This window comes from Platalea leucorodia (genome assembly GCF_965183815.1).
Source record: "Platalea leucorodia genome assembly, chromosome: 1".
Lineage (NCBI taxonomy): Eukaryota > Metazoa > Chordata > Aves > Pelecaniformes > Threskiornithidae > Platalea > Platalea leucorodia.
The window spans coordinates 121,882,374-121,907,532 of NC_138823.1; the positions used below are offsets into that span (position 1 = coordinate 121,882,374).

The window sequence follows — 25,159 nt, forward strand, 5'->3', positions numbered from 1 at the left end:
ACCATACACGCACATGTAATGTACATGTTACATTTGTACATTACATATACATGATACAGACAATAATGTACATGTAATAATTTTATACCACAAATGTGACATAATACTTTGTATGTTAATCAAGGTTTTGACCTGTTTTATTGTGTTAATTGTAAAATAGCTTGGGTGCTATGCCATTGTGTCACAGGCATGAATGTAGTTGGAATCCCTGCCTAGACGGTATGACGGAGAGTCCCAAGATGGTGCAGAGCACTGCTTCGTGGTGACGTACCGTATTTTAGAGCAGACGATAATCCATAAAAACAAGAGTTTTACCTTGGGTGACTGATTGTAGGAATCACGCTCATATAAACTCAATGTACATGACACTCAATATCATATACCTTTAAAGAACAAAATAATTCTATGTCACTGATATTTTTGTCGTGAGCAATACCACATTGGTGTAATTCACAGGGCCACAATTTTCGGCTGTTAGTCGATCCTTGTGTAAAGCTCTCACCAATAATAAAGGGAGTTTTTTTTCTGAGTGACAGAGTGAGGTCTACAGGATTTTCCCGTATCTCCTGTGAACCAAAGATGTAAGGGATTTTCGTCCTTCTTGTCCAGCTTCTCCCCCGCAAATACCACGAGAACCGAGACTCACAGCAAACCGCACGGGTTGCAACTCCCCTACCCGGGAAAGCTCCCGACGGGGCTAAGCGGCGCTTACGCCCACCACCCGGCCAAACCCAGGCTCGGGGAGCGGCGGGCTGGGCCCTCCGCCCCTCAGCCGGGGCGCGGCGGAGCCCGGGGCGCGGAGGCCGGGCATCCGGGCGCTTTGCTGAAGCCACAACGGCAAACGGGGAAGCGGCGCGGCAGGAGGGCACCCCGTTCCTCGGGCGAGCAGCGCCCGCGCTCCGTCACGCAGGTCCTGCCCGCTCCTCCCCTTCACCTGGCGGGACGCGGCACCCAGCGCGGCGCCGGGGCCCGCCGGCACCGCCAACGGCCGCCCTCAACGGCCGCCCTCAACGGCCGCCGCGCGCGCCCGGCCCGCCAACACCACAGCTCGCCTTCTGCCGGCGGCAGTTTGGCTTTTAACTCCTTCCTCGCCGGGGCGGCCGCCCCGGCACCCCGCGGGCTTCCCCTTCGGGCCAGCAGGCAGGCGGCCGACACCCCCCCCCTCCCCCGGGCAGCTTCTCGCCTGCGCCCCGCGCTCCGAGCGGCCGCGTCTCTGGGACCCTCCCGTCCGAGGGGAGCGAGGCTGCCGGCCTCGCCCAGCGCCCGCCCACCTGGCGCTGCCCCGCACCTTGCGTGAGGAGAGGGGCAGGAGGCGGGGCCGGGCGGCGGGCCCGTCGCGCCGCGCCGCCGGGGGCCGGTCCCCCGCCGGGCGGAGGGGGGGGAAGGAGAGGCGTCGGCCCCTGCCGCCATAACCGCTCCCCATCCCGCCCGCTGGTGCCGCCCCCAGTATGGCGACACGGTAGAGGAGCGGCTGCGCCGGGGTGACCGCCCCCTCCCGCCTCCCTCGGCACAAGCACGGCGCGCCGCGGGCGAGCGAGCGGCCTCGGCGGCGCTGCTGCCGCCGTTGCCCCCCACAGGGCTCGGCGGCGGAGGAGGATGGCGGCGGCGGGCACGGCGGCGGGCAGAGCAGCAGCAGCAGCAGCAGCAGCGGCGGGGCCGAGCGGCAGCGCGGCGGGAGCCAGCACCGTCCCGAGCAGCTCATGGTGGCGCCCCAGACCCGCGAGCAGCGGCCGCGCCGGGGCCGCCAGCTGAGCCGGATCCCGGCGGGCGGCTCTCCCCTCTCGACACCGACCCACCGAGCGATCCGTTCCCCTCCCCCGGCGCGTCCTCTCTCCCTTCCCCGGCGCGACCGGTGCCTCGGATCGCCCCCGCCGGGGCCGGACTCCCACCACCCGCGGGCGCCGCGGGGAAGGCGGCGGCGGCGGCGAAGGGCAGCGGGCAGCGCCAGGCGGCGGCGGGACCATGGGCGCGAAGCAGAGCAGCCCCACCGCCGCCAACGGCCGCACCCGGGCGTACTCGGGCGGGGATTTACCTTCCTCCAGCAGCAGCAGCAGCGGCGGCGCTAACGGGACCGGCGGGCGCTCGGCAGGCGCTGGCGGGCGGTACGCGCACCTGGCGGCGGCGCCTCATGCCGCTCCCGGCGGCGCGACGGCGGCAGGAGGAGCGGCGGCGGCGGCGGCGGCGGGGGGTGCCGCGGGGTCGGCACCCCGGAGCAGGTCCTTAGGGGGGGCCACCGCCTCCGGGGCCCGGGCCGCGCAGTCCGCCTTCAACATCCCCCACAGCAGCGGCCCCTACGGCTCGCAGGACTCGGTCAACAGCACCCCGGAGGAGGGCGGCCGGGAGCGGCCGGCGGGGGGCGGTGGCGGCGGCTCCTCCGGCGGGCCCCGGCTGGTGATCGGCTCGCTGCCCGCTCACCTCTCGCCGCACCTGTTCGGAGGTAAGGGCCAGCCCGCCGAGCGGGCGGGGCGGGAGGGTTTAGCTGCCTCTCCCGCTGCTGCGGGGCTGGGGGGGCCTGGGGGGTGGTGGTGGTGGTGGTGGTGGTGGGGTTCTTTCCCCGGCTCCCGGCCCCGAGGTGCGACGGGTCATGAATCATCACTTTGGGGAGAGCGGCGGCTCTCCCGGGCTTGCGCCCGCCGGAGGGAAGCACGGTTTGGAGACGGGGTTTTCAGGCCAGCGTCTCCTATTGTTTGTAACGAGAGCTGTGAAAGGGGGAGGTTAAAAATGAAACGAACCCCGCGGCGGTGCGGGCGGGACGGCGAAGAGGAAGCAGAGCCGCTCCGGCCGGCGACTTTAGACTCTAATAGCTGTAATCAGTGCCTGTGTAAATACTCTTGCCTACTACTTACATAATTAGAATTTAATTGGATCATGTGTCGCCGCCGTTTATTCTAAAATCGGACCAAACCCCTCTTTAGGTACTGATTAATATGTGGCCGATGGTTGTTCCTCTTTCTGAACTCTCGGGTTCTCGGTTCTGAAAGTCGATTAAGAAAAACAGAAGTTAAAGTAAGTTTCTTTGTTTATTTCCCCCCAAGAGATGAGTAGAGCCGGATACCTGTCCCTGCAGCTGAAGTACAGGCTTGCAGCACCGGTACCGTATAGTCTTGAGGATGGCCACATGTGCTCTTGAGGCAGGAGAAGCACTCAGCTAACTCTGAATTAACCAAGAAGCTGAGGCCCTTTAAGAGGCATATTAAACGTGGAGCAAGTTGTCATAGCTTTTTGTCTCTCCTGTGATACTGAGATGAATAGGGCTGGTATAGGACTTGCATTTTACTGCTTGTGTTCTTCACCTTAAAGTTAGAAATCTGCCTGTAAGTTGCCAACTGCTTTCAGAGTTGCTGACCACTTTCAGTTACCGCTTATTCTAGAGGTCGTTGTTTATGTAAGTCAAACATTAAGGTACAAGGTGACTTTTTAAATTGATTCATTCTCTTGATAATTTTACTACATATATATGTATTATAACCTGTCTAAATACTAACCCACTTGCCCAAAAGCTTTCTTTTGGGAAACAGGAGGCTAATGTAAAATTCCCACAGTTTTGCATTCTAGTTAATCCATTTGTGAATACTATTTGTAGCAGGCTGGGTTGTCGTCTTTTTTGTAGTGTGACCTGTTCATAGCCACCGCAGGGCTCTCTTCAGTCCAACCCTCAGAGGGTGCGCAAGGTTTCCGTCACATGGCTTGACACCTATAGGGTGTTGGTGTGTTGACCTGAAGACAGCATAGCTGTTACTTCCTAAATCTAAAACTGCCTCCTTCCAGCGCAGTGGTTGAACATTAACAGAAAGCAGTCAAACCCTATTATAATAAAAGAATATTTGTCCTTAAGAACGAAAACATAACTATCCTTATAGTACTGAGCTGCTCAATAGGAGTGCTTTGTTGCAAGGCTGCTCATTATACCGTCACAGTAGCTTGGGGGGGGGGGGAAGAAGGTGCATGTGTTTCTTTTAGTGGTGAAAGGATGCCCTATCACAGAGTATTGTGCAGTTTGTGCTAAGCACAAGGGTATCATTAAAACATGTAGCCAGTTGTTGGTCAAAGGTAAAACTTTTTTTTTTTTTTGTTCTTCCTTGCTTAAACATTGTCTTGCAACCTGCCTTGTTGCCAGGAGGGAGTGGATTAAATGTAAATGCAGTGATGAGGATCAATAACCTAGGAAACTGTTTATTCAGGTGCAAGAAGGTCTCTTCAAAATAACTCTGAATTTGATCGTACTCTTCTATGGCACGTGATAATCTCCTAATTGCTGTACTACACCGTATTTTGTCTTTTGCGAGTCTCTGAAATTGGCATATTAAAGAGGATATAGGCTGAAATGATGCAAAGCTTGTTGCTTTTCCCAGTGCAGGAAAAGCACCAGGAGGGGTATGCTCTCTTCATCTACTCACTAATAAATAAGGAATGCTGTATGTTAGGGGTTTGAGCAGAAAGTTTCAAAATACACTGTCCTTATGTGGTCACAAGATGGTCATGAATCTACTTGTTTTTTCTCTTCTAAAAATCTTAGTATTTCTTATTGGGATGAATAACTGTTTAATCATAATACTGCAACACCTGTGAAGAAGGCCTCACTTGAAACATTATTCTTTTTTGCAATTTCAAGATTCTGTGTTATTAGTGATACGTTATACCACATCCCATTGAATGTTGGCATTCTTATTTGGTTGCATGCTTTGTGTTTTCTTGATTCATTGTAATAACTGGATGCTTGGAATGAGTAGTCCCACTGGAGGTCATACATTAGTAGCATCAGCATGGTGAAAAATAACTTGAAGCGTTGTTTTTGTCCTGATGGTAACTAGCTCAAGCTTGTCTAGGTGTGGTATCTGGCATTTATCTTGTGTATCATAAGCATGCTTGAAGTCCCCTCCCTTGTTTTGTAACTTGCAAAGTAGCCAAATTGTTTCTTTTTATCTTGAAAACTACTGAATTTAATTTTGAGGATTAGCATAGCAATTCTATGAAAATGAAAATAAAAAAGAAGAACAAGAATAACTTCTGTAAGTTGAACTGAATCTCCAACTACTTATGTTTTTAGGCATACTGCTTGGCTTCATCAATCAGTGACATGTGGGTGTTGCATTTGTTAAATTACTGTAATTAATTTACCATTAGTGAATTACACTCTATTGTCACTTTTACTGAGCAGCTTTGCATGCTGAAGTAATGTATAAATATTAACTCTCTAATGTAACATACTTAAATCCATACTATGCTTGTTAATATGCCATTTGAACGAGAATATAAAAAGTATTATGTTATCGTATGTTGACACATTGGAAGGCGTGCTCAGTTAGCTCCTATATTCCTTTAACAGGAACCGAACAGCAGCCTTTCGTGACTGTGAGGGTCCGATGTTCCTGTCTGACCTCAGGATCCTTTATGATCAAAGTATAACGGAGTAAATATTGCTATGTAACCTTATGTCTCATCTCAGGGAGAGTTCATTTCACTGAATAATTGGGGCCTTGGTCTCACAAAAAATACATATGTGTTTAACTCTGTGCTGCGAGCACTCCTGGAGTAGGCTTAGAGCATTAAGCAGAGCGAGACCCAAATTCCATAAGATCTTATGGCACTCCCAGATGCAGAGGCCAAACCTGCACGTGACCGTTCAAGCGCTTTCTTGCAACACAGCTCCGAGTTCTAGCCTCCTTTAAGGTGATAACACTGTAACTGGGAATTTTGACTAGTAGTTTCCTGCTCTGTTCCTCAGTGAATGGGACTTCTCCTCTCTCTCAGCCCCAAAGTAAATATTCTAACCTCTGTTAAGAACAGCTGGTGGGAGAGTTGGCCTTGAGATCCACAGTTAGTTTTTCCACTGTGTTTTTAGGCAGCAAGTGTTTTTGTGTAGACTCTAAGCACTGCAGCAAAGCTACCGCTGTAGTTACAGTATAGCTTGTTTCTGTCAATGATGCTTGCAGCAATTCGTTCAGCTAAAAATGGACAGTTTTTGCTTTGGGTAACTGCTGATGTGTTACTTCCATCACTTAAAATGTTGACAGCTCCTTGGAGCCCCCTTTGTTTGTGATCCTGTTTCTGGATGGCCACAAGACAGAAAATTCTTGGTGAAAACACCTAATATAAATATCCTTCTGGTGTTCACGTTTAAATCTCTTCTTGGGAATGTTGTTACAAGACAAGGATAAAGCCTTTAAATGTTTTGGGTTTTTTGTCTTTAAAAGCCTCTTAGGGAAGAATATGTAAAAATTCAACTGAAGATAGCAGGTATGTTACATTTTGAGTCTTTTAAATGAAGAACTGAATTGGAAATTTAAGGTGATTGAGCAGAGGATGTACAAGTATCATACAAAATCTCAGACTGTGTTATATACAGTCATATACAATTTTATATGATGTATTTATAGACAGGTTTTAAAATATATAGTGTTGTCAGATACAACTGTTGACAGCTTTCAGGTCTATGTCAAGACTTGGAGTAATAATTTGGAGATTAAGTTGCATCTGTTCAACTTTTTTAGGAGAAGGAAGTTTGTTACATTCTTCTGAAGCCAAATGATGATCAGGCTTTTTTATGAAGTACTTTACAGCGCAGGATTTATCGCCAGGTACTGAATGTACGTAACACAGTATGGGTAGAACCTTATAGGTATGTTATAGTAGCACTTGTTTGTAATAATGGCTGGTAGAAGTAATGAATGACTTCTTCATTCTATAAAAGAAAGTTCACGAAAGCCTCAGGTTATAACCTGAATTACTTGTTGGATTGTGGGAAGCAGAAGAATGATGTGAAGTCTCAGAAAAGAAGTTTTTTATACATCTCTTAAACTGCCTAGAAAGCTGCATCTTGTTTTGTTTTCTATCTGGTCTGTTTAGTTACATGGTACACTTGAATATGTTCTTGAGGTTCTCTTCATCTTTCTCACACCTTTTTTGGGGGAGTACGACTATCTTTTGGTCCTTCCTTGCCCTTCTCTCCCAGTATCACACAATTACTATTGCTTTGAGAAATCGTGAAACTCTTAAACACTTCAGACTTCAATGCTGCTCCCATTTTGCCAGCCAAAGTTGTAGCTCTGAGGTCTTTGGCCCCTGAGCTGGGCGAAGTGTTGGGAAGCGCACTTTGTAATGAGACTATTGGGGTATTCTGTGTGTGTGAATTATGTTAGGAGCAGTGAAACTTGCTATTGCAGTTTCAGCCTGTATGCTTTGGTACCGCTTGACGTACCTTCTCTTCCTGGCAGTTGGAAATTTATTTTGATGTTCAAGGAAGGCCAGTGAATCTTCGGTACAATATATATTTCTCTAAATTACTTCCTAACCATTCAGAATGAGGAAAGAGTGTAAGGATTCAGTCTAATAAAAGCTATAACTTTTCTGTACAAATTCTGCCTTTTTTTTAGTGCTATAACACTGCTGTTTGCTGTTGTGAACACAAAAAAATCCCATGTGCATTTTCAGATAGTTTTGCTGTTGCTGTTTATAGATCTTCCAAGGTGCAGAACAGTGAAAGCTAAGAGGCTGTCTCTGCTCTGGTGTTTTGATTTGTTTCTATTCACTTGGCTGCACTAGTGAAACGCAATCATATCCATGTTTGTCCACTTTGGAAAAATGAGAGCAATAACAATGAGAGGCTGGCTGAAGTCTGCTGATTGTAGAAGAAGGTTAAAATGGAGACCAGCTTGGAAGCTGAGAGAAATACAAACATGTCTGTACACATACGCACACCTTCACAACAACTACAGACTGGGGGGAAGATAGATGTGTGCCTCGTTTTCTCTTGAGTTATACCTGTGAGTTGACTCCAGAGTGAGAGAAAAGAGTCACTTCTGCAGTCTCTGAAGATATGGGAGGTTTTGGAAATGTATTAGCATTCCGTTAACCAAAATACAGATTGAAAAATCCAGTGTGCTGGGAAAGCAGTCCAAGGATAAGTCTTGTTGATAAGGAGTTTCGGAAGAGCTGTTCTGACAGATGGGTTTGAGGAATCTGATCCCTTTTCAGGGTCTTGCTGTTGCTGTATTTAGTGGGCTCTTCTGTTCCCGCTTACATATAGCGGGCAGCATACAGTTCCTGGTTGGCAGCAGAGATGTAAACTCTCCTAAGGAGTGGATGGGGGACAGGAAGAAGAAGAAGAAAGTCCACCACCACCTCCTACCTGCTCCAGCTTAGTCAGGAGGCTGGTTTTAGTCTCAAATGTTACATATTTGGACAAACGAGCTAAAAGAACGAAATGAGCACTGTTTGGATCTTCTGCTAGTGATAGTGAAGCCCCTGGGAGCTGTGTTTAGTTTCGCTCAGTTGAAGAGGGAGCCAGGTCTCTGTGATGACCAGGGGCATGGGACACTGGAGTAAAGACTGAGGCAAGTGATAGAGGACCTTTGAAGGGCTTCTTTTTCTTCTCTTCCTCCTGCCTGGTAAACAAAAGGGATTAGGAGAAGCCAAATAATAAAAATCTCAGTACTGCATTTAGGGGAGAAACGTAAATAGTTAATGGTCTGAAGAAAAGGAAACAGTCTAATTGTAATGGCATATATAAATATTTCTTTTGGCTATCAAGACAGCGATAATACCTGATTGAGCCTTTGCGGTGCCAGTTCAAACAAGGCCTTCCTCTTTAATATCTTCTGAATACCTAATCCAACCATGATATCCTGACAGTGTGCCTTTCCTCATGTTCTCTCACATAATTGCAGACTAGTCTCCAACAACCTTCCGAGTCATTTCTTTGTCTTATGAAGAAAGCCTTTTGTCACTGCTAGAAATTCAAAACTATTTTTAAAACACATTGCCTACCCATCTGTTTGGGTAAGTTCTCCTCTCCTGTTTTTGCCAGCTGCTCATGGAAAACTTCATCACGTAAATGTTCTTGATGTGCTGTTTTAACCTTGCATGAAACTTTTAAGTTTTAAATAATGTTATGAAGGTTTTTAGGTAGGTTTTCCCTGCTGTTTGCAGATGCATGAACCAAATTTATATTATTTTCAAGATTTTTCTGCAATGTGTCTGCTGCTCATTAACGGTTTAATTAGTTTCAGGAGAGACGTATGGTCATTTCTACAGATTGTGTTAATTTACTGTGGTAATGGAACATGTTGTTCTTGCAGATGTTTAACCTGTGAAAAGAAACGGTGAGAAACCTTGGAGTGCTCTGAATTTTTATTTTGGAATATTTTTAAGGACATGCATCTTATAAATCAAAAGAAAAGAAAATTTGTGGAAAAAACAAACAAACAAACAAAACAAACAAAAAACCCCCAAAAACCAAAAAAAAAAAAACCCAAAACCAACCAAACCCAAAAAAATCCATGATTACCTGAGTAGAACCAGAACAGCACTTCACAGGCATCCAGGAAAGTGTTTTTGCTGTCTACCCTCTGGTTAGATATTTCCTAAACAAGTGCCCGTGTTCCCAAGGCCACATTTCCATTGTAAATGATCGTGCCTTTCATGAGGATGTCTCAGTGCACATCCAGAGCTCTCTGGCATCTGTTGTTTGATAGGCTTCAAATTCCTGACGCTTGCAAAAATGGGAGGGTAAGCCATAGTAAGAATGGGGCTGGTCCTCACTTTGACTCGGCGCACGTTTCTGTTCCCTGCATGGAAATTGCATAGTATTGGCCCGGAGAGATCAGGAAACACACAGGAAAATCTCGTAGGGCTCGGGATGTCTGACTGCCTGCCAAACAGAATACAAAGTGTTGTATGGGATCCGACTCCATTACTCTTCGTCGTCTTTACAAACTGACCTACCTGGGTGTTTTCTCCTTCCTTGTCTGCTCTGTCTAAAAATCAGACCACCACAGCCTGTGAATAGTCCCCAAAGGGTGGGTGTGCTGCATACCGTTGTGGATATTTTTAGTAGATTCTGTTTGCTGACTGACTTAGCGTGCTATAAATAGAGTTCTCATCTGGCGTGCACTTTGCGTGTCTTCTAGTAACTTATAATAAATTCACCTAAGAATAATGGCAAGAAAAAAAGAGCTGTTACTATTTATTTGGCTTTCCATATGAAGTGTCATTTATATAAAGCAATTATTTAGCGACATTTTAACTGTAAATGGCTTTAAAAACTAGTGCAGTTCCAGAACACTTCCTAGTCGGGCTACCATAATTAGTCCCTATGTCAGATTGATTTATACAGCGATTTCACTGCAGTTTTAAAAATTGGAGTTTTTAGATGTGAGAGGTTAGTTGAGCATCTGGAGTATTATCAATGCCAGTAAATTACTGTGTTATGTCAGTACCAGCACATTGCCTGAACATGCCTAAAGGCTATTCTGTGGGGAAAAATGAAGCTTTAGTTACGACTGTCCTGGAATTTTTTTTCATAAAGTATAGGTGTATATACAGTTGCTTGAGTTGAAATATAGTTAAGGCACTTACTACATTTTTGAAATTATTAGGACTCAATGCAAAAAGGGGAGGGATCCATGTCATTAAAATACAGATGCATCTGTCTTTGAGTATTGAATTTGACACAAAATTGAAGGATGGGTTCTTGCTGAATTGCACTGAGTGAAACCTAAATGCAGTTCTTCTGTACTGCTAAAATAAAAACTCTCATAGTCTACACAAACAGATGTGGCCTTGATGAAAGAAATTTAAAACTGGTGAAGTTTTCCATATGCAGCAAAAGAAAGGTCTGCTTAGAAGTGCTTTCTGCAGATTGCCTGAACACATAGACAGTATTTTGAGAATCTTAAAAAAATTTTCTTTTATAATGAAATCTGGACCAATCTGGTGATAGTTTTTCAAGAAACTTACAAAATAAACAGTCTCCCTGCCAAGAATCCTAGGTAGTTCCCTGAAAATCATGCCGCTTTTGAATCCTGACTTCCTGCAGCTATCAGGAGTTTTACTTCTTGTGGACTGAAGAACATCACTCCTCCTTGATTCTTGAGCATGAATATGGATGGAAGTTCCAGTATGGGGAAAAAATCTTGCCTGTCTTGAGAAAATGCTGTGGCCGTACCAGATAGAGCAGAGCATCATCAGTTAAGCAAATTTCAGAGAGATAATGGTGGACGATCTCCAGAATATAAAGAACAGTGACAACGGTAAAATGCAGTTCTCTATGGTCATTTAACTGCTTTCACCATGAGGCAGTCCTCTTTCTTCTCATTGTCTTTGCTGCATCAGCAAGGACGACTAGAGTAGCCTAAAGCAAGGATGACTGAAATAGCCTAAGATACCAGGCTTGAGGATTTGCTGTCCATTTTCTTGGGTGTTTTGCTGTCCTTTGGGAAGAATGAGTTTAAAATCACACACTTGCATTCTGAATGTTGAAAGGCATATTATGCTTGTCCAGCAAGTGGCTCAGGGCTCCTATAGTCTCTTAAACTGGATAAGCATGATTCATCTTCAGAGGTGATTTTGATGAAGTGTTCTGAAAGGTAGTATTACTGAGTTCAGGTGTGAAGTGCCCAAATACAGGGTTACCCATGCAACATTCTTCTAGAGTTTTTTAATTTTTCAGTGTAGTGATTTTGCAACCTTAATGGTCAATTAGGGTTGTTTTGAGTGTGTTGGTTTGTTTTTTAACCCCCTTATCCATATGGGTATAGTTGTTAATGGTAGTCAGATCAGTGTGGATAGATACTTGTTTTCTTTCTATATTGGGAGTAGTACTAAATATATGAGAAGTCGATTGTTTGTCTGAGTTCAAAACAAAAAGACCCCACTTCTTTGTTAAAGCTCTATGAATCTATTAACAAACTACAATTCCAAAATAATAAAACGTAATTGTAAAACTACTTCCATATTTTTAAAGTGCTGTGTAAAGAAATAAAATACCTGCGCCACCCATGCAATAGAGCCATAAGGCTGTTGCTGGCTGAAGAGGAATGGTCTACTGGAACAGCACGGGAATGAAAACAGCATGAAATTCACGTGTAAAAGGGCTGCATGCTATCAAAGAAACACCCTTTGAATATCTAATTCAGCTGTCCTAACATTTGGATACTAGATGACTAACATTTAGATACTAGATGACAAGTGTACAGGCATCGCCTCACTTCTTAAGGACTGAACTGTATTACACTTCAGTTAGCTTTAATTGCATGTTTGCTACAGCTCAGCCTTGGATTAGTTTATATCTGAATATCCTGTATTCGTGAATTTGTATGTTTTGTAAGTGATAACGTTTTCAAAGACAGATGATACTGGGCTTCTTTGTAACGATGGATGTGAAAAACCAATGTGTTTAAAATGCTTTTGAAGTAAAATACGACACTTATAGCTTCCAGTTTGGAGGAAATACAGATTCCATTGCTAGCATAATAAACTGCCTGCTAAAATAAACTTTCATTTTCACGCACTTGATAAGACAAAGATCCAGTGACAGCATACAGCTAGGGAGTGGAGGAAATGTTCCTTGCAAATGTGGGACTAGTTCTGCTGCAAACAAAAGAAATAAGAAGGGTAACACAAATAATGTGTTTTATGTTTCGCAAGCATGGGAGATGACGTGTTCAGCCCAGGTTATTCTCCTTTGTGTCTCCACTGTGCCTCTCCAGTTGTAGAGCACGCAGTTGCATTCAGCTGATGAAGTCCAAAGGAAGTTATGAACATGTTTGGAGCTGGAGAGCAAGAGTTCCTTCTAGTGGGCTGGGTGGATATATGGGACTACCCTCTACAGGTGTGCAGGCAATCAACCTTTTAAATGCATTTGATGATTGTACATTTTGCTTTAAAGTTTTATTCAGAAGAAATACTCAGAAGAGTTTTAAGCTCAGATAATGTCACTTCTTGATGTTAAACAGTTTAACATATTGGAGAAAGCTGTTGATTTGTGAAAAGTGGACTAGAACTAACCTTTATGAAGACCGCTTGGGATGACAGCAGTGTTGAGATTGATTGTTTCTATCCACACAGATAAGGCAAGTTTATTCTGTCCTGGAACTTGAGGTCATGGAGTGGTTGTCAAAAGCATTCTAGTTTTTAAATTCTGGCCAGCATTGATTCTCTTTTAGGGATTGCTAGCTGTAATCTTTGATCAGGGTAGTTTTGACCACTGGCTAAATAATTTTTTAAAAAACTTGTTAAATATTTGACTTTATTATTAAGTGACAGAGCAAAAAATTCCCAGGACCTCTGCTGCAGTCCTTGCTTTTAGTAGTGCTAGAAAAGTCAGTAGGAATTAATTTCTGTAATTTCTTTCAATTCTTGGAAAAAATTATACTCTAAACAGTCTTTATCAATGCTAAGTATGACTTGCCTTATATTTGTTGGAAGAGACATGGCAGTCTTTCTCTGCAAAATACATCCTTGTGTATGGCTGTTGCCTGATATTTAATAGTGGGTCATTGACCTCCATTGACATTGACCTCCATTTTACCTGAATTTTAATTTACTGATGAAAATACTGGCATACAGATTTTGTATTTTATTGATGAAAAACATGTACTTAGCAGCAAAGCTAGAAGTAGCCAAAAGCATCCAAAAATGAAGTGGATCTCTGTTGAGGAGTACTAGGGAGGTGGTTCTTGTATTTTGCTATCCACAGGTTGTTCCTTCCATCTCTGCCATTATACCAATTGTTCATTAGTTCACTAAAGAAAATGGCAGGTGTGGTGTGGTGTTGAATGAGGATGTAGCATGGCTTTGAATGTTGTTGGCTATTTGAGTCTGAAAAGCTATGCAGCCATGTTGTTGGTTTGGTGGTGTGTCTGGATTGCTAACTATGCTGAGAAACAGGGTGCTGGGCTAATGTAGCTATACTGCCTTTTAATAATGGAAATTACTCTAGCTACAGCTCTGATATTATAATGAGCTGAGAATGGGAGACCTGGAGGTATTCTAGTCTAGATGAGATGATATCAATTTGGGGATTATTCTGGTTTGCCCCTTGTTTTGCTCAACAAATACCTTAGCTTGCAGGTTAAGTATGCAAAAGTGACGCATAATTTGTCAACATGAGGAAGGTTCTTAAATGCTTGCAAGTAATCAAACGTCTCTACTTTTATTTAGCTGTAATATTTGTAAAATGTTCTGCATTTTATGAAGTGCTGCAAAATACAAATTATAAGATGCACCTCTAGGGACTCTTATTTTTCTTCCTTTTCCCATGATGGATTTGGACTGTTTCTGGGCTGTTTAACATCTGTGTCCCATGGCAGCCTATTCTTAATTGTAAAACTTTGTTAGCTGTAGCATGCAAACGTTCATTGAAATACATTTAAAAACAAATGTTTGTATTGAACATGTGGCAGGCCTGACGCTATCCATAAAGATGCAGAATTAAAATGAGCGAAAAACGTAAGCACCCCAGGAAATGTTAATCTCAAAGGAAATTCTTTGAAAAAAAGGCCGAATTTGTAAGCAAGAGAGAGGAGAAGGAAAATTCTGTGTGGAATGGTGGTGTTCGTTATGTTTCTCTTACTTAGAGGGAATCAGGGTGCATGGATATGTGTGCTGATACAGTTGTTTTCCAATATTTTAAACTGTGATGTTGTGACACACTAAAGCTTATTGAGAGATTCTCCTTTTTTCTTCCTTTTCTCTTGCTGTTTTCTGTGTGGATGAGTCATCTTACTCGCAACTCCTGTATTAGTAACTGAAGTGCTATTAAAAACAAAAATCTGCAGAAATACTGATTTAGCTGGATCTTAAAAATATTCCTGTTTTTTTTTTTTTTTTTTTTTTTAAAAAAAAGGTGTCTTAGTTTAGGACTTTTTTCTTTTTTTCTTAGAAGGACATAATTTTGGGTATCATATTTAATTTGGATTTTAGCTTAGTTATCCTAGTTTTATGTAGCAATAGTTACATCTGTAGTGTTAATGGAGGAGTAACGCTGAAGAGAAACACACTGAAATTGATAATTAGTTCTATATCAAAGGGAACAGAAGCCATTGTGATGATATTCTTTATTTTAGGGTATCTATTTTTAGGTATTTTCTTATCTCTAGTTTTTATAACTTGCATTTCCCCAAACTTGAAAATTGTGATGTAACTTTTTTCTTTTCATTAGCAGTGTTTTGAAGTGCACACAAGTTAAAACTGATTAAACTTGCTTCCTCAAAGATCTAACCAGGCAAATGAGCTGTACATATAGCACAAGGCATGAAAGCCTGGAACTTAAATGTCAACATATTAAATTCTAATCCTATCAGTTTTCTGTTTATGCTTTACAGATTTGTAAATTTACAAAATTCCACACTTGTAATTCAATTTCAGATATGTAAAATTTTATATAGAAATAGGAAAGAAAAGCCTCAAGTCAGTACCTTGTTTTTCTTGCATTTTCCCTATTGTAGTTTCTCTCTGACATATTTAGCCTTGTGCTCCTTCAGGCAGTGATGATAAATGTACTAGGTACAATGTTTTTAAGCTACTGGTACAGCTAAAACACTGAGAACAGCTTTACTCAAATCAGTGAGTCTTGCATGTGCAGAACTCTTTGGTAAACTCAAATCTGCCTTGAAGAGCATAATCCCATTTGTCAGAAATTGTCATATGTAACTGACAAGAATTCCTCCCTCAGCTGAAGGAACGGAGCTCTTTCCATAATCTCAGTATTCACATCTTTAAATTGTTAGATTCATAGTCCTTTGCAGAAATTCCTAAACTGCAAGCTAATTTTAATGGTGCTTTCTTAACCATGAAAATCAGTGAATGCTATGACAACTGAACCCTGTAACTGAGGGTTAGGAATATCACCACAAGTACACGTCCATAGAGGGGTAAGTATAGAGGAAAGACACTTTGTCAGCTATTACAGTCAGTCATTGTTGCATGCAGTACTTAAACATTGCATTTTCCTTTCTCACACAGTGTGCTGGAAAACAGTGGGCCTTGCTCTCGACATTATAAATGAGTTTTCATTATTATTTTTAGGTTAGTAGGCATACAATATCTTTTTCCCCAAAAGTTTACACAAAAGGGGTTACAACAACAGATTTAATTCTAATGAGTGATGTGTGGGTGAAAGTATCTTTGTTGATGATCATAGCACTTGAAGGGGCCTTGAGGTTAACAGTTCCTTCCTGCCACTGGAATGCAGGATCAGTTGGGTTTAGCCCATTCCGAGCAGATGATGTTTATCTGTTCTTTCTTAATTTCTTAATGGAAAACCATCTTATTCCTTCGGTATTTTATTTTGACAACTAATCCTACCATTGGAAAATTTCCTAATAAGCAAATTACCCTTACTGTTTCACAACTGATTCCCAATTTTGAATGCAGAAATTTGCAATCGATGCATTTTTTTATTAATGGGTAGTTCTTTCTTCATTACAAATGCCAAGGGCTCTTTTTTCCTTTTTAATTGTACTTGACTCTTTCTAGCTATTAGATATAATTTCAACAATGTATATAGCCTTGAAGTGTAACTGAAAGGGCATTTATTGCACTGTTACGGTTTAGTATCTCTCAATTTTTATATCCACTTGCTTTGAATTAGGCTTGTGGAAAGCTCTAATTTGCTAGATGTGTCTGACAAAAAAGGACTAGGGTGGTAATGAGGCAGACAAGATTTAACAATAAAATAACTGTCTTAAAAAAAAACCGTAAGTTGCTCTTTCTGTCAGTGACTGTCCGCCTAGCCAGATTCAGGAGGATAGATTGATAGCAGTATTCATTAAAAATAGACTTATGTAGAGAGTTATCTGATATTACTATTTGGTTAGCTAGTAAACTTAGAATCATAGAATCGTTAAGGTTGGAAAAGACCCTTAAGATCATCGAGTCCAACCGTTAACCTATCACTGCCAAGTCCACCACTAAACCATGTCCTCAAGCACCACGTCTACCCATCTTTTAAATACCTCCAGGGATGGGGACTCAACCACTTCCCCAGGCAACCTGTTCCAGTGCCTGACTGTCCTGTCGGTGAAGAAGTTTTTCCTAATATTCAACCTAAACTTCCCCTGGCACAGCTTGAGGCCATTTCCTCTCGTCCTATCGCTTGTTACTAGGGAGAAGAGACCGACCCCCACCTCGCTACAACCTCCTTTCAGGTAGTTGTAGAGAGCAATAAGGTCTCCCCTCAGCCTCCTCTTCTCCAGACTAAACAACCCCAGCTCCCTCAGCTGCTCCTCATAAGACTTGTGCTCTAGAGCCTTCACCAACTTCATTGCCCTTCTTTGGACACGCTCCAGCACCTCGATGTCCTTCTTGTAGTGAGGGGCCCAAAACTGAACACAGTACGCGAAGTGCAGCCTCACCAGTGCCGAATACAAGGGCACCATCACCTCCCTGGTCCTGCTGGCCACGCTATTCCTGATACAAGCCAGAATGCCATTGGCCCTCTTGGCCACCTGAGCACACTGCTGGCTCACATTCAGCCGGCTGTCAACCAACAGCCCCAGGTCCTTTTCCGCCAGGCAGCTCTCCAGCCACTCCTCCCCCAGCCTGTAGCGTTGCATGGGGTTGTTGTGACCCAAGTGCAGGACCCAGCACTGAGCCTTGTTGAACCTCATACAGTTGGCCCTGGCCCATCGATCCAGCCTGTCCAGATCCCTCTGTAGGGCCTTCCTACCCTCCAGCAGATCGACACTTCCACCCAACTTGGTGTCATCTGCAAACTTACTTGAAGCTGTTTCTTCCTGTATAAACAAGAAAGCTAGCTGCAATTATTCTTTAAAACTCAAAGCATCTGATTGGGCTGTGAAAGACTTTTCCATAATACAGAAGAAAGGACAATTGTGACTGTGTATGGAAATTGGTAGTAGTGCTGTATAAATACATTTCAGGGTTTTTTTACACTTGCATAATCCTCATCATCTGTTACACAAACTGAAGTTAGTATCTTTGTGTCTTTAAGCCATGAATCCTGCCTAAACACCAAGAGTAAAAACCATTAAAAGGGCTTGATTCTGGCCTGGTTGCAGAAGGCAGATCTCATGTATTAATACATCTATTTGTGTCATTGTTGTGGTATTTGGCTAACTGCACTTAATAACAGGATTCACAAAAGACTAATAATCAAGGATAAATTGTTCCGGGTTTAATACACACTCTGTAAAAGCCAAAAAGGAGAAAAACCCCAAACCCAGGCGAGCCCCTCCCAGGCCAGAGCCCTGTTCAGCACCCGCGCCCTGGACAGCTCAAGCGAAGCCTCTTCCCGGCGGCCGCTCCCCCCCAGGTGCTCCTGCTGCCCCGTCAGATGCGCCCGCTTCTTTAGCCGGGAGGTAAAACAAGGTACTTTGCAAGAATAGTACGCTTCGTGCTGGCCCGACGCTTTCTGGTTGGGGTACTGAACTGGATTTAAAAGACCAAGAATTTGTGATAAACTCTCCTTTGCCCCAGCTGCCTGTGGTACAGAAAGCAGCTTTGACAACCTTGAGAGCAGACCAGGTAGACTTCCCCTGGAAGGCTTTTGTAACTCCTTCTAAGTCTGACTTGTATACCTACAGTTGCTATGTGTTGTTGTTTTGTTTGTTATTTTTAATCTTATTTGGGTTTCAGAAGTTCAGTCTTCATCTGTTTGTTCACTTTTATCCTAGAAAATAGATTTCTTGTCACAGCTTTCCCAAACATTGGTAAGCTAGCTTCCTTGTTCTTAGTTTCATCTCTGTTGTTTGTTTTTCACATGGTTTAAGGACTTTCTGGAGCTAGTTCTCATTTTCTGCTAAAAGTTTTGTTGGTCTTGTAGTCTCAACTGGACTTCCCTGCTTGATTCCTTCTGGTAAGTGGCAGTAGAAAAAGAAAAAGCAGCTTATACAGATCCTTTCTGTTATCACACTGTCTGTTCAGTTTTCTTTGACGCTATGTGACACCACTTTTTTTAAAATGAGATTATTAAAATATTTGACCTTAAATGTTTAAAAACCTGGAGAAACTTCTGAGATGTTTTGAATTAGTATTAGAAAGACGTCTTGAGCAGTAGGAGGCTCACTGAAAGATTAACCTTTCAAAATAACATTAGTTTTTCTTGACAAGAGGTTAAAATCCAGAAGATGGTATTAGGTGGTATTCTGAAATATTTACTTTTGAAGAGGGATAGTTTTGCATCCAGTAATGCTGAGGTAACAAGATAAGATCCATCTTTTGTGTGGATGAAACAGAACAAAACATGTAAATATTTAATTTCACTTAATGGCTTTCGAAGCCAAGATGGAAAACACAGTAATACTTTGATTCATGTGTGAAAACAGGGTTTGTAAATACTTCGGTGACCTTTTTCCTTTCTTTTTATGACCCTGCTGCAGAGAGCTATGTAGTTTGAATATTTTTTTCCCTATTGTTAAGTGCAGTTTATTTAAGATAGTATGTGCTTTTTTTCCTACTTGCTGTTATCTTTTTACAAATGTGTTGCAGGATTTTCCTTAGGGGTGGGAATCCTAAGTAAATATTATTTCCTTTTTATGCTGAAGACCTTTTGGTATACTACTATACCATTATGCTAGCTTCTGTTAGAACATCGGCGGCTTTATTCAGTTTGCTACTAAACAAATAAAAAAGGAAGCCATGTGCATTTCTTACACTCCCTCCCTACTGGGAGAAATAAAGTGAATTTCAGGAGGAAAAGAAAGGAAACTGGTTTTGCTATTTCAATTGTTGGAGTACATGCATTTCAACTTCTAAATGAAAAACGGAAATACCATCATTAAAGAAAATTAGTATTAGAGTTTCCCCAATGTCCTGGAAAAGCTGTGTTTCCAAATCAGTTGTCCCTAACTTATGGGTAACTTTGCTTTGTTTAGGTTGGACCTCTGCCATGTATCTGGGAACTGTGGCAAGCTGTTGGGTAATTTCCAGGGTTGCATTCCACTTTTCAATATTTTTTTTTCTCCCTTTAAATTTGCTTCATTTGAGAGATGATATATAACATGATTTTATTTATAAGTCGAAGGTTTTTATTGAAGTCACATTCTAGAAATTTTCCCTGGTATTCTGATTTCTTAGGTTTGGTATAAGAACAGTTTGTTCCCTGAGTAGTTACAGAAACATACAGAGATCAGATAGTGAATGAAACACTTCATATTTGCTTGGAGGGGGGCACGGTTGGGCGTGGAACCCACCATGTACGTTTACATTTAAATAAATTTTAAGCCTACTTTAACAGATTAGCCAGTGCAAGAGGAAAGCTAGTAGTTTTATAAGAGGGTTTTTTTTTTTTTCTTGCCTTGCTTTGAATTTCTGTCTGTAAAACTTTCCCTGAGGGAACAGAAATTGATAATAAAACTTATCATAACTGGTACTTTAGAATATGTTCCTGTATCTTTTGTAAATTGCTTGTGTACAAGCCATTTGTCTATTAAAAAAAAAAAAAGCTTTGTAGCTGTCCATATTAATACATTTGCGATCAGAATTTTTGTCTAAATTGGTTTTAAAGACTCAGATTTGTGTATACATGTTCTTGCCAGAATATTAATAGATTAGAAGACTGTATTGTCCTTTTAGTACTTTCAGTTTATTCCAGAAGGCTTGCTGTTTTATTTTGCTGGATGGTGCCATCCTCAACTTTGTGAGGTGCCAGGCTAGGTCAAGAGCAACAGTAACATACCGCAGGATTAATAATCCCAGCTATGTTGTAGGTCGAGTAACATGCTGAGTTGACATAAATGCATCTGAAACATTCGATTTATTTTTTTAAGAGCATAAATGAGCTTTTTTTCCCCTTGAAGCTGTCGCTGTATGGTTCTAGAGTAACTAGGTGACAGTGGAACAAGATTAGTCTGTCTCAAGATTTAGTGCGACTTGTATGAATTTTGTTGCAGGTAGAAACCTGGTGAAGGAGTTGAAGATTTTATTTTTCTTTCTGGAAGTCATTGTGTAGAAGTTAAGTGCTGTGAACTCCCTTCCTTAACTAAGAGCTTAATTTTCAATGTTGTTTTGAATGTCTCTGATGTCAGTAAAAATTGTCCTACCTACACAATAGTGAAGAAGGACAATTTTCATGTTTATGTTGACTTCTACCCAAAAACATATTCTCATGTGTAAAATATTTATATTCCCATGTGTATGACATCACCCTTCCAACTGCATCTATTTTTTTCCTTTTAGGCCACCTTCTGAATAGTTTTGATACATTTTTAGCTAAGGACTGGGTTTGACACCAAGAGCAGAATTTCAGTCTGTCCTACCACGTTCTATGGAAAGTACCAGACAGATAGCGTGTCAGGCCAAAGTCTTCTGTTCACAGAACAAGTTCAGCATTCACTCATTTTTTCAACCTAGAGCTGGAGGATCTCCCTGAAAGATTAGACAGCTGTTAGTCTTCTGTAGCCTGCCTACTGCCCTGCGGACATGTCTTCCAAACCAGAAACTGCTGTTGTAGACTACAGGATTAGTAGAATGAATGGTACAATGTCTACACAGTACTGGAAAGCAAAGACATAAGGTTAGATGTTTAAATGGCATTCTTGCTGCACAAAGCCAGGAATTGTATTGAGTATTGCTTCTTCTCAAGGAAAAACCAATAAAAGTAGGTTTCTCTTATTGGCACATCCCCCAGCTTACTGATTTATGATTTGATACAACTGCTGTAAAGGACAGGTATGGGAAGAACTCCACTAGAGACAGGAAGAGTGTGCTTTTGTGATGACCGACAGGAATGTCAGGCTTCCTTCGGGAGCTTTTATTAGGTGTTCCTGAAAATGGTAGCTAAAGGCAAATTTAAAAAAAAAAGTTACTTGAGAAAACAACAAAGCCTGGAGGCAAAGGCTATCCTTTACATGCCTGTGGCTTACTTCTCAGTAGTCTTTAATACAGATAGAGTTTACTATGGAAGAACTGGAACAAGCCTGTCTTTTCACCAGAGCTGATGACATATGCCTGGCTTAATCTCACTAATTTGTTGGTGGCCATACTGTGAAATTTATCACAGTTGCTGTTACTGCACTCACCTGTGTGCAATGGGCTTGCCTTCTGAGGGCTGCTTCTAGAACAAAAGGAGTGGATTTAAGCTGGTGTCCATGTGGGAAACAGCTACTTTGACCTCTCCTAAAATCCAGAATAAGAAGGCCTTCTCGAAAACTGGTAACAAGGTGTCCTGGTTTCAGCTGGGATAGAGTTAATTTTCTTCTTGGTAGCCGGTATGGGGCTGTGTTTTGGGTTTAGAATGAGAACAATGTCGATGATACACTGATGCTTTGGTTCTTGCTAAGTAGTGCTAAGCTCTTGCTAAATAGGTGCTAAGTGGCACTCACACTGGTCAAGGATTTCTCAGCTTCCCCTGCTCTGCCGGGGGCACAAGAAGCTGGGAGGGAGCACAGCCAGGGGGAGTGCTGACCCAGACTGGCCCAAGGGCTATTCCATACCATATGACATCATGCTCAGTATATAAGCTGGGGGAAGAAGAAGAAAGGGGGGACATTGGGCGTGATGGTGTTTGTCTTCCCAAGTAACCGCTACGTGTGATGGAGCCCTGCTTTCCTGGGGATGGCTGAACACCTGCCTGCCCATGGGAAGTTGTGAATGAATTCCTTGCTTTGCTTTGCTTGCATGCACAGTTTTTGCTTTGCCTATTTAACTGTTCTATTTTATTCATTTATTAAACTGTTCTTATCTCAACCCACGAGTTTTCTCCCTTTTACCCTTCTGATTCTCTCCCCAGTCCCACTGGTGGGGAGTGAGCGAGCAGCTGCGTGGTGCTTAGTTGCTGGCTGGGGTTAAACCACGACAAAGGTTTAAGTGTGAGAGTGTTATCCCTCAAGAACATCATGGAGATTTTTATTTTGTAAGACATTGAAGGTACATCTTCTGTCTACTGAAACAGAAGTCTTTTTGAGGGACTCATGCTCCTCTTGGATAAAGGAGGAGATCTAGTTTGAAACAGAAAAATGCCTATAAATGATGTTAATTATTTGCAGTTCTTAAAACCTGGTCTGTGAAAAGTACCAATGTGACAATTCAGTACCCAAATACTTAGCAGTATAAAATCTTTCTTGCTTGGAGAATGGTTTGTTTAACTGAAAGTGCCTTTCAAGAACTATTGTTTCTTTCACAGAAGATTTTGGGAAGTTGGGAATGTTTTCCAACCTAGAATGAAAGGCTACAATGGGAGAATAGATATAAATATCTCTCTCTAATCATTTTGGCATTGGGTCAGTAGTAGTAGTCCTGAGTAGTCTTACCTCAGGACTTTAGATGTCTAAAGTGATGGAAGATTCATAATTTTTTTTTTTTTTTTTTTTAATGACTGCCTTACACTTTGTGAATTGGAAGAGAATTAAATCCTAGTTGTTTGAGAAGGGCTAGGTGTTGGGTTATTTACCGTGCATCATGGAAGTTTTTTTTCTTTGAATAAATTGTTTGCTGCTGAAGTGTGTATATATATATAGTACACATTTGGGGTGCATCCTTCATTAGCTTGTCTCTTGTTCTAGAAGTCCACAGTTTTTTGGTGTGAGTTTTTTGTTTTGTTTTGTTTATATCATGGAAGGGTTTCCTTAAATAGACCTTACTGGTCTTTGCCCTTTAGCTGCTGTTTTGATTTTGTCAGTCTCTGAATTGTTTTATACGCTGCTGGCAGGCTGGCTAATGCAGCAAGGTGCAGTAGGCTGCTCCAGTGTACCACTGGGAAAGCTCAGAGTCCTGCTCGCTTGGGCTGGTCCCCACCAGCTGACACGCGCACGCAGGAAGGGACAGCGAGAGCAAAGGAGGTAGTGCTGCCAAGAGAGAAGGAGGGCGAAGGGTTGAACATGTAAATGAGCTGAGAGGAGCGCAGGCTCAGACTCTGGCATTCTTTATCCTGCCTTCAAGAGCGGTTCTAAAGAGCTTTTTTCCTTCTTTCAAAATCAGGTGGTTTTTTTGTTTGAGCATTTTATTATTTATATTTTAACTGCTCCGCCACTGGTTTTAGGGATCTGTGGGAGAGTGGTGCTAACTCATAGGTAAGGCTCTGGTTAAGAAGGCAGTGCTACATAGAAAGGCAGATCAAATTTATGTCATTATTTATTTTTTCTGTGACCCTTATCTCAATGTCATTGTGGGGAAATAGCATTTTTATATAAGGTGACACCTAGAGACTTACAAGAATTGTTTGTCTTTCTGTGTAAGCTAGGGCAAATTTCTTACTGCCTTTCTAAAGTGTATAATGGAGACATTGCTCCCATTATAACCATTGCTTTTTCTTGTCTATTTTAGTGTAAGCTCTTCGGAGGAGGGACTAATACATATATGCGAACAAACGTATTTGCCGCTCTTGGCACACTATGATCCTGATCTTATAAGGGCATTCCTGAAATAGGAATACTTACTATGATCTCTCTTTAGTCAGTTGTTTAAAAAACAGTCAAAAAAGAAAAAAAAAAAAACAAACAACCACAAAAAAACCCAACAAAACCCAACACCCCTTTCTTATTAAAATATAATTTATTAGCGTGTTGCAGTTTCATGCTATCTCACTATTCAAACTCAAGACAGTATCTCCTTTTTATGTATAATGCTTGTATATATCAACTGATAGATCATTATTTTGTTTGGACAGTGAAGAAGAAAACATACTTCTTAAATAGTTGCAGTTTCTCTTACCTTCAGTAGTGTTACAGATGAGTAAAGCAATGAAAGCACATATGTCTTTAAATAAAAGCCATAATTGGATAAGTATGACCATGTCATTTTTCAAACTCCTGAAAAGTCAAATTATCTGTCATTTTAACTAATTTGTTCCAAGTGCACATCCCTGTTAAAATTTATTTACAGTTGATGCTCTGTGTGTGTGTGTATGTATGCGTATGTGCGTCTTATTAGCATGATCTGGTTAATGTAAACAAGATGTTTCTCTTCTAAGCATAAATGTTTAAAATAGCTAACTAATCAAATTTCTCAACAATTTGACTGATAGACCAACGCAGCAGTTGTAAACAGAGAAAACCAGAAAATACTCAGTAGCATTCTCTACAAAGGTCATTTAAAACGTGAGCAATACACGAAATATTTCTTAACAGTTTGTTCAAACAGTGGCATCTTAACCATGAAAAAGCAAGAATTACATTGCTGACTTAGTTGCTGTGGTAGGAATGATGTGGCACGTCATTTGAAAATTTGGTTGGTTTGCGATTTATGGCTGTTCTGTAAGGTTTTGCAGAATATGGTATGGGTGCTACGTACTCTCTCTTAATAGAGGTAAAAGACTGTAAATATAGATGAACCTGTCATGATTGATATGTTTAAAGCACGTAGGTCAATAGCTTGACTTTCTTCAGCTTTTACTGACAATATTTAAGAAAACTTGGTTGGGGGGTTATTTCTTTATGGGTTCAGTTCTATCTTTTTCTGAACCAATTATGCATCTTCTTTA

General features: G+C 42.0%; 1 protein-coding gene across 1 annotated transcript in view; it reads left to right on the forward strand.

Moving 5' to 3' along the window:
• Positions 1–1,962: 1,962 nt before the first annotated feature.
• Positions 1,963–25,159, forward strand: part of ZNRF2 (zinc and ring finger 2) — a gene marked incomplete at its 5' end in the record, with an annotated part of 56,449 nt that continues 33,252 nt past the window's right edge. The window contains one exon of the mRNA XM_082312774.1: positions 1,963–2,437. Coding sequence (XP_082168900.1) covers positions 1,963–2,437 — 475 coding nt within the window. The remainder of the gene's footprint in view (positions 2,438–25,159) is intronic.